The following is a 14720-nucleotide window of genomic DNA, read 5'->3' on the forward strand; positions in this document are numbered from 1 at the left end:
CATGGTTAAAAAAGTACGTTTTAATAGATCTACCAAATTATTGTAATTTTTTTAACTAACTTTTAGGTCGATTTCGTGCAAGAGCTTGTCGATGTGCGCGGATATGCTGCTGGACATGTGGCTTTGGATGCAGCAAGCCGGCTCAATACAAGAAAGTGGGGAAGACTGCGATATAAGATTGGAAAGCGGTGGCTCCAACTTCAGTTGGACCGATTACTCGGATGACACTAGCTTCATTGACAAGAGTTTTGTTTTCAAAGCGGTTTTATCTTCAATTCAACTGCTCCATATTCAAACTAGGTTTGATAGTTAAAAAGAAATTGAAAGAAACAATAATTAGTGTAATTATTAGTATTAGAATATTTTAAGAATATTTTCACAAGTAAACAAACCGTTTTCATCAAGTAAAAGTGTTCAGTAGTATTTCTTATTTATTATTTTTATGTTTTGGCTTAAAATGTTTACCTTTACAAATTTCAAATCAGATGGGAAGAACTAATCGACATATGCTTGCGATTTTCATCACTGAGCAACCATCGATTTGAAGAAACGATCTCGCCAATTCTCGTGCATGCCCAGCACAAGCTGGCACAAAGAATCGAACATTTCGAAGGCGAACCCCATCCTCAGAAACACATGGTGGCAGCAATGAGCAAGTTGCCGGTAAAAGCGCGAAACAATGCTAACAAGTAAAATTTAATTAATTTAATAGGTTCATATAATTCTTTAATCAACGTGGAAATAGTCAGACTTTATTATGTTTAACTTTCTAAAGTTTTCGTAAGTACATAGCAATAAAGTTACAGCTTTACAAATAGTATTTGTAATTTTGCGAGTAACATCTATACTACAACTTAAATAACAAATTTATATCAAACTCGATATTGTTTGATTTAAAAAAACTTTTTAGATGTTACGATCAGTTAGAGTTGATGTTATCAAAAAAGAACACGAACAAAAGAAACAGTTCTGCTTTCTTAACAGCTTCAAACGATTTATACGAATTTGGAAAAAAAGCTTTTGCGTTATCCTCTGTTCCTTTTGATCCAAAACAAACGTTTGTTTTAAGTTGTATAAATTGCATACCAAATAAAACAAAATAATTAAAAATCTTATCATTTTCCATTAAAATTTAACAGAATAAACGATATGAAGTCAGTAATGAACGAATCAAACTACACGTGTAGATCTATTTATAACTCAAGAAAACTATTAGCGATATATCTGTCTTCAATTCAGAATAATCCTGCAGATACTAAGTAAAATTATATTTGAGCTATACCACTTAAGCTTAAATAGTTACAACACTTGTAATTACTGTTAATTATTTTTAAAATCTGAATTTCAACAAAATTACGAAAGAAAGCTTTATTTGTAGTAGTTAAAAGTAAAAAAAAGTACTAAATATTTTAAGTTAGTTCATTTTTTATTAACAGTTTGAAGAAATCTATACAAGACTTAAATCAATCGAACGATGCAGAAACAAAAGACATAATTCCAACAGCAGTAAAACACATAGAATATGAAAAATTAGAAATTGATTCAAGTTTAAAACGACCTTCATTGTCTACTGTCGTCCAATCTTATACCCGGTTTTATTTTCAGTTTCTTTAATTAAAACTACTGAGTATTTGTTTTAATACCACAAAAGTTTAAATTATTGAAAAATAATATTTTTAAGTAATTTATTCACCAACTTATATAAATATACTTAGTTTTCGTGATATAAAAATTAAAACATACAATTTTTTTTTCAACTACTTTAGTATAAAAAACTTTTTAATAATATTTTCTTTAGTTAAAAGAATGTGTTTTTGATATACATTATTATAACAAATTTACCTATCATTATTAAAACTTAAGTGTGCGCTATAATCTTTAAAGTGTGTGTCATGATTTAGTACGTTTTATTCAGCTAAGCAATAGGTTTAAAAAGTATTTTGAAAACAGAAAATACAAAAAAATAACCTTAAACACCAGTTATTGGTATATAGTGTAGAACATTTTGAATTCCATGTTTAATCTTAAAGAGCAATATATATGTAAATATGAGTACTATTATAAAATTGTTTTATTGAACAGCACCTTAGAATTGTTGAAAACTACTGAAGACGACCATGTGACCTCGCAAGCAGCCAATGAGCTCGGAGATGTTTACTGTTACCAGGGTAATGTGAAAAGCGCAATGATATACTGGAGCCTTTCATTAGACCAAGTTTTTATAACTGTTATATTTGTATAACTGCATTTAAGGATTGTAATGAATATTTTTATATAGGCTTTAAAACGTAAAAAGGTTCTAATATCATGGATGGAAAACCCGAACTATGATTTTATAGAAAAAGTTGGTGTTTGGGGTTGCTTACATTCTATTACTGTTGTTGCTAAAATTGGTTAGTGTTTTTTATATGATGTGAATGTAAATTAGAGTTTATTGTCTATAGAATTATTTTGTAAAACAAAACTCTTGAGTATTTTAAGGAGTTATAATTTCAACACTCAGTTAGGTGCACGGCTATTCAAATCTGAAAATTCAAATTCTTAGTTATTATGAATTATTTTTTAAATGTTTTTGATTATTCTAATCTTATTAGTTAGACCTACATGAACATTTTATTTTATTTAAACTTAAAATACTTTTGAGTTGTGGTTAAAAGAAGTTTTAAAAACTTAATAAAGTATAGATATTTTTAGTTGTTATAGTTTTTCAATCTGAATAACTATTGAAAAAAAAAAGTTAATCATTATAATCGAACATTTTTTTAAAGTCTAAACTAAATTTTGAGATCTGACCTTTTAGAATATTGTAGAATTCGAATTGCCATAATTTACTATTTCTTTATTACTCTAAGACATGTTTCTGTGTGTTAACAAGTTAGTTTTAATAGTTATTTAATTCACTCAGTTGTGTGTAGGAATATATTCCAAATTTTTTTTCTGAAAAACTTTGGTCTTGTTTACTATCAACAGTTTTTTAATTATTATAATGCTTTTATTTTTACTATTTTTTCATTGAAAGTTTGCTTTTAAAAATCTCATATATATATTAATATATTTATTTTTTTTATTTAACTATAGAGTTCTAAATAAATAACTATAAAAAACAATCTTAATTTCTACAGTCAAACGAGTTAATTTTTTTAAAGGTTTTTAACTCTTTGAGTGTTTCGATGACAGCTTTGTTGAATACTTAAAAGCTTTGGAAATTATTCCAAGTTTAGAAAGTATTAAAAGCTACTGCATAATGGGCACCAGGGGCGTCGCGTGGGGTGTTGCACTGCCGCAACTGCACCACCTTGAAATTTTCTAAGAAAAAATATAAGTATCTATAACGTTTTCGTTATTTTTTTGAACGAAATCTCTTTTAAAACTTCAATTTTGAAAACGACCATTTTGCTCACTTCACTGCCGCAAACTCTTAGCTGACTGCCGCAAATGAACTCAAAAAAGCAAAATTTCTTCAAGAATTACCGCAAAATCAATATCTTGCGGTAAGTAAGCTAAGTTGAAAACTCCCTAAAACAGGACTTGCTTAAGTATCATCTACAAGCTATTGTAAACATAAAATAAATACAAAGCAAGCTACTGCAAAGGATTAAACTTGAGTTTATGTACCCACATGATTTTTTAAATTTAACAGACCACTTCTATTAAAAGATTTGTCATAAATTGCATATTTTGAAAAAAAAGATAAAAACCCTAAATTACCAAAGTCTTAAAAATTTGATTTTTTTATTTTAATCTGCATACATAAACTTAACTATAACTGATTATTGTTATCATAAAGTTAATAAAATAAATAATAAAATTCAAGTTCTGAAAAAAAGAATTGAGAAGTTTATTATAAACTTCTAGTTCACTCTTACAGAAAAATATTTTAGATTTAAATTAAATGAAAAATAGTATTATTGAAACAATCACATATTTAAATAAAGTAAGTAGCCTTAATTTAGAAACTTTGATTACTTAGAGTAGTTTAACATTTTAGGAAAATTTAGTCTACCTCTACTTTATATAACTTTTTGTTTAATTTTTTCATAAACAAAGCAAAAATTTTAGATAAAATTGTTGAAACATGGTTGCCTTGCCTCATAATCATGACAACTTAGAAATGTTAAAAACTCAAGATGACCCAAGATAAATTAAAACAGACCAAATTAGAAAAATATTCAGGCTGACTAAAGCAGTTTTAATTTTTACTCTGAAAAAAACAAGGTTATTTAAAATTAAAAAATAAGTGTTTTACCCCTATGGCCACATGAAAACTAACTAACCAAACTTTTACTTCTATAATGGTTACATATTTATAAATTATCTTTAAAATTCTTGAAAAGTTCAACAGCCTCACAACTAAACTTAAAAAAGTTGAGCTCCTGAGAAAAATACTGTCATCAAAATGAAAAACAAATAAATATTAAATAAAGAAAAGATACCCTTAAAAAACTATTGAATTTTAAACCTCCAACAAAAAATATTAAAATTAGAAAAAAAGTAAACAAAAATGTTAATGTTTGTAAGAAAAAATGTGCAAATTAGTGAGGAGTAAGGGGGGAGGGTGTATAGGCACTTTTTTACATGTTGTTCTTATTTTAACTTTTTCAGAAAGCTAATAGTAACTCTTTGATAAACTTGAAATTTTCAATTAAACTTTTAGTTACAACCAGTCAAAGCTAGAGAGTACAATGGTTTATTATACAAGGAGCAAACCAAAACAGCAAAAAATACAATTTTACTGAAAACCTATGTTCTCCATCATTTTTAAAACAAATTTTAATTAAATTTTTTCATCCTAATTTTTTTAAAAATTTATACTTTTGTTGAAGAGAAGTTTTCAATTTTTAAGTATCAATATATATTTTTATATATACAAAAAAAAAACTTTTGTTATAACTTTTTTTTTCTTGGTGTTTTAAATATCTAATTTAGCAATTTTTTTTTGTTTTATAAAAGAAACATCTGAAGATTTTGAGGCCAACTTATAAAAAAAAGATATGATTTTAGTGATTTGATTTATTTGTTGTTTGAGTTTATATTATAAAAATAAGGATTCATTTGTACCTCTGACTGTGAATTACCATATCTCAAAAATTTTAAGAATTTTTTATATTGATCAAAGATTACTTGTAGTTAAATTAAAACTGTATAAAGTAATTTAAGTAAAATAATTCTAAAGTAGATGTTATGGGCATAAAGGGGGGGGGGGGTAAAACATTTTTTTAAACAGTGTTTTAGTTTGTGCCTCCCATTATGAACCTTTTGTTGCCTTTGACTTTGACCGGCTATATCTTAAAACATATACTGAATTTTTAAAATCTGTAAAAAGCATCTTGTAGCTTAGTAAAAACTACATAAAATAAGATCAAATTGTTTTATCCCCCTATGCCCTTAAAAGCAAAACTTATCTTCAGGTGTAGCAAAAGTTCAGATGTTTTCAAACTTGACAGTAAAAACATATTTTTATTAAAATAATTGATATTTTTTTAAATTGTGCACCACCTAAAAAAAATACCACGCGACGCCACTGATGGGCACCATGTAGTTTTAAAACTTTATTTTTTATTTACAACAGGCCAGTACTGTATGGAAGATTCAGACTCAAAGCTGAACTGCTTGATGTTAGCTTCTCATCTTGTCAAGTGTCTTTTCCAGTGCAGTTTGCCTCACCCTACCGCCTATTATGATTATGCGAGTTATGAAATCATTCCTGAAGAATGCGAGAACTTCCTTGAAACTTATCACTCGCCCAACAGTCATAGGTTATTTTTTTACATAGGTAATTCGTGCTGTTACTGTTTTAAGCCATACAATACTTATAAGTCTATATAAATTATAAGCCAAATTTACCGCAACACTAACTTGAATAACCTTTGATTTATTTCATAATTGAAGCTTTTAGGAAAGTTGCTTTCGACGAGGAACGTAGATTTATTGCTTTTTAATTATACTTGCTTTAATGTAACTTTTTGTAAGTTTTGTGGTACTTTCAAAAGTTCATAAATTAATGATAGTTTTAATAAAACTGTTAGCGGTTAAGATTTTTCTTTAATCATATTAATTGATAAAATTAAATTATAAGAGTTTTATCTCAAATAAAAGTAGTGCACAAAAACAGTTGCTTCAAACAAGATCTTCCTGAAAACAAAAGTTTTGAGTTGATGAGTTCAATAAGTATTTTCAACGATCAAAACCGCTGTAATCTACCGTCACTTCTCGAATCATTGCAGTGGATATGTGTTAAAATGGTTGAAAACAAGTATTTCATCAGGGTTTTACCTGTTACAACTTTGTACCAGTATATATCAACGTTCATCGCAAAGTATGAGACACTTTATTTTTTCAATTCTAACTCATTTAAAGTATGTGTGTTGTTTTATTGCTTTGAAAGTATTGTTCTAATTCTTAATTTTTTTTTCAAATAATGTTGTACAAATGCATTGAAAGTAAACCATTCTTTCAGCACGTATGCTAAACAAGCTGTTTCATAATTGATGCATAATTTTGAACAGAGACACACTCAGATCAACAGCTTGCAGGTTGATAAAGCTACGTGCGCTAACGAAAGCTCACAACTTTCATCACGCCACTAAAAAAGCCATCGACCTTCTTTACGGGACCTGCTTGCCTCACAAAACAACAGCCGGCTACTCCCCCGTAGAAGAGTATCCGTTGAACAGCAAACTCGATTGCAGTAAGTCACTATGCCATGAAGATAACTTACAGGTGTGTTTATACAGTATTTTACTTCTAGATGTAAATAGTAAATAAACACTTTTCATAAACTTAATATATAATAAAATCATATACTATTTATCATATGATTGGAATTTCGTTTTATAGGTATTGGAAGTGTTAGCAGGAAAGCGAATAAGCGCGAAGTTGGCTTCTAAGTACGGAGCTCACCTTACGTGTGACATAACTTTAGCTGTGGCTGAATTGTTGGTTATCATGGCTAACAAAATACAAGAGCTACCTCAGCGGCCGACACTTAATAACTTTCAAATATCACACGAGTAAGATTAGCTATTTTTTATATAATATTTACATGGTTAACCAGCTATTTTAGTATAAAAGATCATGTTTTTACCAAAAAATAACATTATTTAGGTTAAAAAAATATATAAGTTGTTTTGTTGTCTTTTTATTATATATTAACATGAATTACTGTAATCGTACTGTAATTTTATGATGAGTTTAAAGCTATGTAACTACTTTTATATAAGGGCAAGCCATGTATTTTTAAGATTAGTTTTGTTTTAAGTTGTAAGTTTTAACTAAATTGTTTAAAAAAAAAAATATTTATTAAATATTTTTGAATTTTTAGTTTTCAGTGCTCTAATAACATGTCTTTGAGTGTTTTGTTTACAACTTAGTGTTTTGTAATTGAACTATTTGTTTTACTGCATAAGTTAAATTAAGCCATGTAACATTCTTTATAAACCAATGTTTCACCCGATAATTATACTTGTAGATGAATACTATGTAACATTACTGTAGATAACATAGTAATCTTAAATAAATTAAAAGTTTACAAAGTAATGAATTCAAAAAGTAATTTCAAATCATTAGAAGAGCGAAGAAGCAGCGTCGCGAAGAAGAGGAGGAGGAGGTGGCGGGAAGTCCCTACATCGAATCCATGTTCATCAACAGAAACTCCGAGCTCACTCCTTCGCTCTTCAAAGGTATTTCGTGTGATTTTTAAAATTACACAAAAATTTAAACAACTTTGACGGTTTTTATTTTTAAATATGTAGGAATGCTGTTGGCGGTTGCCGAGAATATAGTATCAACGTTGCTCAGAAGTCATAAAAACGAAGCAGATTTGACTTGTTCTGAGCTGTGGATTGTAACTAATTGTAGACTTTTGTTGTGCGAGATAAATATAAGCTACCAGGTATGCCATTTGAATGCTCTTTTTTATTATTCCATAGATCTTCAGCTAATTATTAGTGACTACTTTACTAATTTTTTATCAATGGTTGATAAACTTTGTCTCTTTTTATGATTTTTCAAAAAGTCTAGTTGTTATTTTATAACAATCATATTTTTTCAACATATGTTTTAAGAACTTTACCTTTATCAAATACTTTTTTCAACAGCTTTCATCGATTGCTATTCTACATGCCGTGTCAGCACTTTTTTACCTTCAAAATTCACATATTTTTTCTAAAAAAGACCAATCATTAAAGTCTCCATTCACAGTAAATTATTATGCTTTTTCTTAGTTTACTTTGTTGTATATACTGTGTTGAATAGTTTATATATAAAAAGTATGACTATACACTTTGTCTTATGAGTTTTTGTTAATATACAAAACAATAATTAGTTTTATAGCAAATATTAACGTATATTAAAGCATTTTATTAAGATTTTGAAATTCTTAAGGTAACAACGCAGACAATTTTTATAAAAATAACAGTTAATCGAAAATTTATATCGCATGAAATTATCACCTCAATTTTGGTTATATTGTCGACACAAACTGTGCTTAGCTTCTTCATTTGAGCTGCAAGGATTCACTAAGGTAAGAAAGATGTATTTTTATTAGTTGTATTGTATCAAAGCTTATTAAATACATTGAAATTTATTTTTATATAGTTTAAAAATTCTCGGGAAGCTTGAAAAAAAAATTCAATTTTTGTTTGTTTTTCTTTATATTTCTAGATTTAAGCTTATTTATACAATTAATATATTTTCAATCTCAATAGTTAAATTAATTTATTTACCATAACTACAAAGAACAATTTTAATTGCATTTAGCACTTTTCATAGACTTTTTTGCAAATTTTAAACTTAGAACTTAATATATCCGTTTAATACAAATAAAAATAGTAATTTCAAGTTTACTTAATCTGTAAGTTTTCTTTGTAATAAGCTTTTATTAAGGTTTTTTGTTTAGGTCATAAAACTACTAGAGAATGTTTTAAGAATTCCTTAACTAAGTTTTATACATACTGTTGTATCAAATTCCTCTAAGAAAAATTTAACTTCTATATGAAAAAATTAAATTTAGTTGTGCTTATATTGTTTAAAACTTGCTTATTATCAACATTTTATATTTATGCTCTGTAACTGTACTATTCTAAACTATTCATTTTGATCAATCTCTATAAATATTTGTTTCAATAAAGACAAAAAAACCGTCCTGAATTTTATCATTCACTTAAAGTAAAACATATCTATTTGAAATAATAATCAAATGTTTTTACAGTACTGTCTTAAAACTTAATTTTATTCACTATATTTAAGATATCTGAAAGACAAGACATGACTAGCCAAGCTCAGGCGTTGTGCGCCGATGGTTTGAACGAGGCTGAAGCTTGTAACGATGTGCAAATGCAAGCAGCTTTTCTCTTACTTGTAAGTTTTCAAGTTTTCGTTGGTTTTTAAGGAAACAGTTTATTTCAAAGAAATATTGAAATACCTAATAATTAAATTAAGTTTGTTTTTCTATGCTGATTACTTTCTTTGCTTAAGTATAGATACATTTTGTGTATTTATGTCTTTGTCTATAGATATTGAACTTAGACCAATTTATATTTTAGTTTCTAATCTAGCTAAAGCTTTAAAGTAATTGTTTGTTAAACTGTGTTTGCGGCCACAAGTTTTTTATTTACTTAGTCAAAACTTTAGAATGTATTTATAAGATGTAACGTTAAAAGGCGTTAAATCCTGGAAATCCTGATAAGCTAAGCTTATCGAAATATATACCACAGATATTCTTGTGCTAAAACTTTATTTCAACTAACGGCGTTTCACTGCTCTCAAATAAATTTAAGAACAGATCTACGGAGTCTCAAAAAGCTCTATTCTTATTTATTTGAGAGCAGTGAAACGCCGTTAGTTGAAATAAAGTTTTAGCACAAGAACATCTGGGGAATGTATTTATATTAAGATTTTCTAAATGTTCATATAGTTTAAAAAGTATGTTGAGATGTTAAATATAAAGAAAGTATTGCTTAACATAATAGTTTGATACAAATCGTAACAAGTTTTTTTGCAATGTAACAGAACTAAAATTATTTTGATTTAAATTATATATATATATAATTTTTCAATTTCCCAGGGATCATCTTTAGATGGAGTGACTACGGATGAATCATACCACATGCTGGAGGACTGTATTGCGTGCCTTGAAAGTTTACAGTATCTTTCTTGTCAAGGTCACAGTTTATTAGTCGAAGCTCAATTAAAACTCACCGATCTTAACGTTCTGCTGGAAAAGAAATCACAGAGCGAAGTATGCTTTTCTAGAAACAAATGCTTTATATATGATGTGTTTAGTTTTTGATTTTTTGTCATTATTTTTTCAATATTTTAACTATTTATTTATTCATTTTAGACCTACATAATTTACAGTACAGTTTTCGTTGTTTTAGTTGTTGGATTGCTACACTAGTGTAAGATCGGCGATATTAAATAAACTTGTCGATGAAGGCGAACAAGTGCTACACAAAAGAGATGGGTGCTTCGCTCTCGTTTTACCTTTAGAAAACCAACACATTTCAAGCAACATTCTGCTGATACAAGCCAACATTAGACTTGCGAATGCGCTGTTGAGCCAAGTAATAGTTTTGTTAAAACTATCCTGAATAGCTGAATTTTTAACTTAAATATGCAGTTTATAACCTGTAAAGTCTTTTGTTTTGTTAGGGTACTAAGTTTTCAACTGTACTTAAAAGTATAACGTTTGACTAATTATTGAAATCATGTTTTTTATACGATCATATTTATGTTTTTTGTTGTTAAAAAGTTTTTATATTCAGTTGTATATTTAAAAATGCAGTTGGAAACTTTAGAATGCATTTATATAATATTTTCAAAAAGTTCGAATATTAAAGAAAGTAAGTTCGGATTTAAAATATTGGGAAAAGTCTATGTTCTAAGAAGCGATCTTATATTTATTAATAAACATTATGATTTAATTATAAGTGTCTAAAGTTTAATTTTTTAAAGTAATGATGTAATAGAATTCTCTGAAATAGAATTACATATTGTTTTAAAAACTTTACGACTATTTAAAAAGTTAGTCTATACAACTACTAGTTTAAGATCTCATTAGTCTTATTAAATGACTGAAGTATTCTTTTATATATAAATTTCCGAATCACTAATTTTGTAAATTTTTAACCAAAAATAAAGCGAATTATACTGCTTTATTTCTGCAAATATGTTTATGTTAAAGCAACAATCTCAAAAAACAGACTTCAGGTTTAGAAAAAGATAAAATTAGCTTCGCAATACGTTTATTGAAAGAATCATTGCAAATTTCATCACTGCCTGAACACAACTTGCTACTAAATGAGATAAGATACCAACTTTGCAAGGTTTGTTCTAAACAATGCTGTTTGATATTAGTAACAGAAATTTAAATATAGAATAGCAAGTTATAGAAATGTTAACAACTTGTTATATAACTAAATTTCTACATTATGTAAGCTCCTGAGTTGGATTTATATGTTACTTATAGTTTATTGATTCGTTATTGGTTTTTCATTGACTTTTATTACGTTTGTTGCTCTTTTTGAGAAACTTTATGACAACATCTGGAAATTCACCATAAAACGGTTAGAAAAAGCTATCAAATAAGTAAATATGTATTATTAAGTGGTTAAATGTTTTGAATATAATTTGTACTACTATTTATGCTATTTGAGCTGATAATTTTCTTATCATAGTTACTCTAAAAGTCTAAAGTATTATGTATTTTTGTTTCAATATTTAAGACTCCTAAGTTTATTTTTTTATTTTTTGTGATAAATTTGGTTTTAAATAAAACTTAAAGGTTTTTAAACCTTTTAAAGTATAATTATATCTACAAATAGTGTTTAGTGTTTAAGTATTAGTTATTTTACGTAGGGTCCCTTAACATACTCAACGTAGTTATAAATGTCTTTTAGGCCCGAAGAATGTTTTTGGAAGTTGACATGTCAAACATCGATGTTATGCATCAAAAAAGTTTACAATTGTTAAAACTTGTCACAAAAAATATGAGCTATTCTTACAGTTTTATTCGACTCTTGTGCTTAGAAATGGTTTTGATTGAAATGATGTTTTCTAAAAAACAAGTTAGATTGGATCAATTATTTTGTAAAAAACGTTCAAAATTTTTTTCAAGATTTGTTTTTTATATTTTTTTACTCGTTTAAAATAACATTTTCAACTATTATACTATCAATCAGTCTAAATACTTTTTCAATTTATAATTTTTCGTCATTATTTTTTACAAAATACTATACTGATCCGAAACCCTTATTATTTATACAAAAGATCAAACCTGATGACTCACAAAAGGATAAGTTGTTGGTTAAAGAGTACAAAAAACGCGCGTGTGAGCTCATTTATGCCGCATATAAATATCAACTTATGGATAACAAAAAGTTTGCTCTACCAAACAGTTCTAAGGTGAGTCTTCTAAAACACTGATTAAAATGCTTAATATTGGCAAAAACAAGTACTTTATACCTAATTACTTAACTTGTAAGCTTGTTGCTATTAATTTCTGATATAGTTTGTTGTGATAATATTTTTACTTCTTTGTTTGTAGAGAACAAATTTAATAAAAATGTTTTTTTTTAAGTAATTATTATTAAACTACGCTTAATGCAGGTTATTGAAGCTGAGTTCACACAAGAAGACTACTCAAAAGTGCCCGACTACATCATAGCCGATGTAATAGATCCTCAGGACATAAAACCTAAAGAAAAGGAGGATTCGGAAGATGAAGATTCGGGAGGAGAAGGAGGTGGCGGTTATTGGGTGGCGAAGGACGAGTTCAATGTGACGTGGTTGTTGACGCAAATGAAGGAAATGACGAAAGGAAAGCTGAAATGGAACACAATTTTCAACCACAACCTGCTAGTTTACAGGTCAGTCAGTTGCTTTATTTTTCATAACATTAAGTTGTTATTTTGCCATATCAGCTCTTTTTTTTTAACGAAGTTATACTACTAAAAACTTTTTAAGTTCATGTAATTTATCTCAAACTTCCGGCTATAGGAGATCAATTGAAATATTGAGAAACAACAAGCTGGTGATAAAGTCTTCGGTCGGGGGAAACACCTGCATTTCTAACCTCCTCCACAAAACCCACCAGTTTCTCCACGACAACCTGCCTATTTACCAGATGATAAGGTCGCCGTCCCTCGACCTGCCCGCAGGTGAACAAATATTCTGCATCACGTACAACCACAACCACTTGTGCGATGACTGTGACGTCACAACGCTGTTTTGGTTCGATTATTCGGAAGGTTGTTCGGTCGGGTTCGTAACGGTTTCACTTGACAAGCTTGAAAGTTTGAGGCAGAAGATGCACGCCCTGAAGCAGGTTTATTTCTTTCAAGTAAAAAAAAATGTATCAACATGTAAAATACTTTATATAGTTTTTAAGAGTGTAGTACGTGTAATAGTTTTATTTAACAAGGCAAGTTTGTGTTAATGTATATTTAATAGTTTACCTTAATGATTTTAAAGTAAGCATCAATTTTTTACCTCTTCATTTAAGTTTATACTTCCGTTTTTGTTTTACTGGTTAAAGTATGTTTAGGTATAAATGATTTTATCTTTGATTATTTATATAAATGACAAATAGTTTTGTAATGAACTGTTTATATTTAATACTTATTTTAATTCTGCTTAACGTTTTGTAAAAATTTTGCAAAGTACTAATTATCTCTTATTGTTAATTTAACTTTTTCAGTTTCAAATTTTTAGTTTTTAAGAAAAAAAATTGTGTAATTTAAACAGAAAACTACCGAACAATTAGGTAAAATAAAAATGCAAAACGATACAAATAATGAAAGCGAATCTCATTCGGAAACAATTTGTGTAAGAGGAGAGTTGAGTGTAAAATGGCGTAAAACAGTTATGGAATTAGCGTTGTTGTTATCAGGTAAGAACAGTGTTGAAAATGTTGATGAGTTTAAAGGAGAAATAAATTTAGAAACTGCAGAAATTTTGTGCTCGATACCGACTAATGGGTGTTGTTTAAACAATTCGAGTCATTCTCTTAAAAACTGGATTTCGAATTTTTTTACTTCTTGAAAATAAAAGTTTTATAAAGTAATATCTTCGCACTGATGTTGTTTTGATTTTTTTTTAAATTTTGTTTTTGTTTTATCACTATTTACAAACATGCTTTATAAAATTATTTTTAATAAATTCATTATTACTTAATAAGTTTCATAGCTAAGGATAAAACAATTTATAAAAGTTTATTGTTTTTGATATTTTTAAAACTGTATCATTAGCAGAAAAAAGTGTAATAATTTTTTATACTGTGCAAAATATTTTATTCAATAAAATACTGTGTTTTTTTTACTAAGCTGTTAAGTTGTCAAAAATTTGGTTCAATTAGTATTTTTGGTGTTTAAAATTTATGTGTCAACTGTGCTTTACCACTTTAAAGATAACTTTGAAAATTTTGACCTTTATTTATATAAATCAAAAAAGTCTTTTAAACAGATAAACTTCGAAAATACAATTATATTAAAAACATTTAAAATTTTTTGTTTTGTTTTTAAATATTTAAGTTGAATATTTTAACGATTTTTAATTTTAATTAATTCACCATGAGATCGTATAACCAAGTGTTTTATCAAATTTATACATATTTGCACGTGTTAAGTAATTAGATCGTATAACCAAGTGTTTTATCAAATTTATACATATTTGCACGTGTTAAGTAATTGTATTTATTTAAAACTCTAAAGCTTTTTAGTGTT

General features: G+C 27.6%; 1 protein-coding gene across 1 annotated transcript in view; it reads left to right on the forward strand.

Moving 5' to 3' along the window:
* The window catches only part of LOC145838725 (cilia- and flagella-associated protein 54-like), a 35037-nt gene extending 20972 nt beyond the window's left edge, over positions 1 to 14065 (forward strand). Inside the window, exons 29-52 of the mRNA XM_082946384.1 lie at positions 67 to 300; positions 486 to 689; positions 911 to 1057; positions 1140 to 1259; positions 1437 to 1592; positions 2083 to 2215; positions 2279 to 2393; positions 5570 to 5756; positions 6113 to 6316; positions 6507 to 6720; positions 6838 to 7010; positions 7567 to 7679; positions 7752 to 7891; positions 8097 to 8198; positions 8417 to 8521; positions 9247 to 9357; positions 10064 to 10237; positions 10377 to 10562; positions 11202 to 11324; positions 11898 to 12065; positions 12268 to 12402; positions 12607 to 12866; positions 12997 to 13324; positions 13744 to 14065. Coding sequence (XP_082802510.1) covers positions 67 to 300; positions 486 to 689; positions 911 to 1057; positions 1140 to 1259; positions 1437 to 1592; positions 2083 to 2215; positions 2279 to 2393; positions 5570 to 5756; positions 6113 to 6316; positions 6507 to 6720; positions 6838 to 7010; positions 7567 to 7679; positions 7752 to 7891; positions 8097 to 8198; positions 8417 to 8521; positions 9247 to 9357; positions 10064 to 10237; positions 10377 to 10562; positions 11202 to 11324; positions 11898 to 12065; positions 12268 to 12402; positions 12607 to 12866; positions 12997 to 13324; positions 13744 to 14040 — 4129 coding nt within the window. The 3' untranslated portion in view covers positions 14041 to 14065. The remainder of the gene's footprint in view (positions 1 to 66; positions 301 to 485; positions 690 to 910; positions 1058 to 1139; positions 1260 to 1436; positions 1593 to 2082; positions 2216 to 2278; positions 2394 to 5569; positions 5757 to 6112; positions 6317 to 6506; positions 6721 to 6837; positions 7011 to 7566; positions 7680 to 7751; positions 7892 to 8096; positions 8199 to 8416; positions 8522 to 9246; positions 9358 to 10063; positions 10238 to 10376; positions 10563 to 11201; positions 11325 to 11897; positions 12066 to 12267; positions 12403 to 12606; positions 12867 to 12996; positions 13325 to 13743) is intronic.
* The last annotated feature ends 655 nt before the right edge of the window (positions 14066 to 14720 follow it).

This window comes from Thalia democratica, chromosome 1 (assembly GCF_965202585.1).
Source record: "Thalia democratica chromosome 1, ktThaDemo2.hap1.1, whole genome shotgun sequence".
Taxonomy (NCBI): domain Eukaryota; kingdom Metazoa; phylum Chordata; class Thaliacea; order Salpida; family Salpidae; genus Thalia; species Thalia democratica.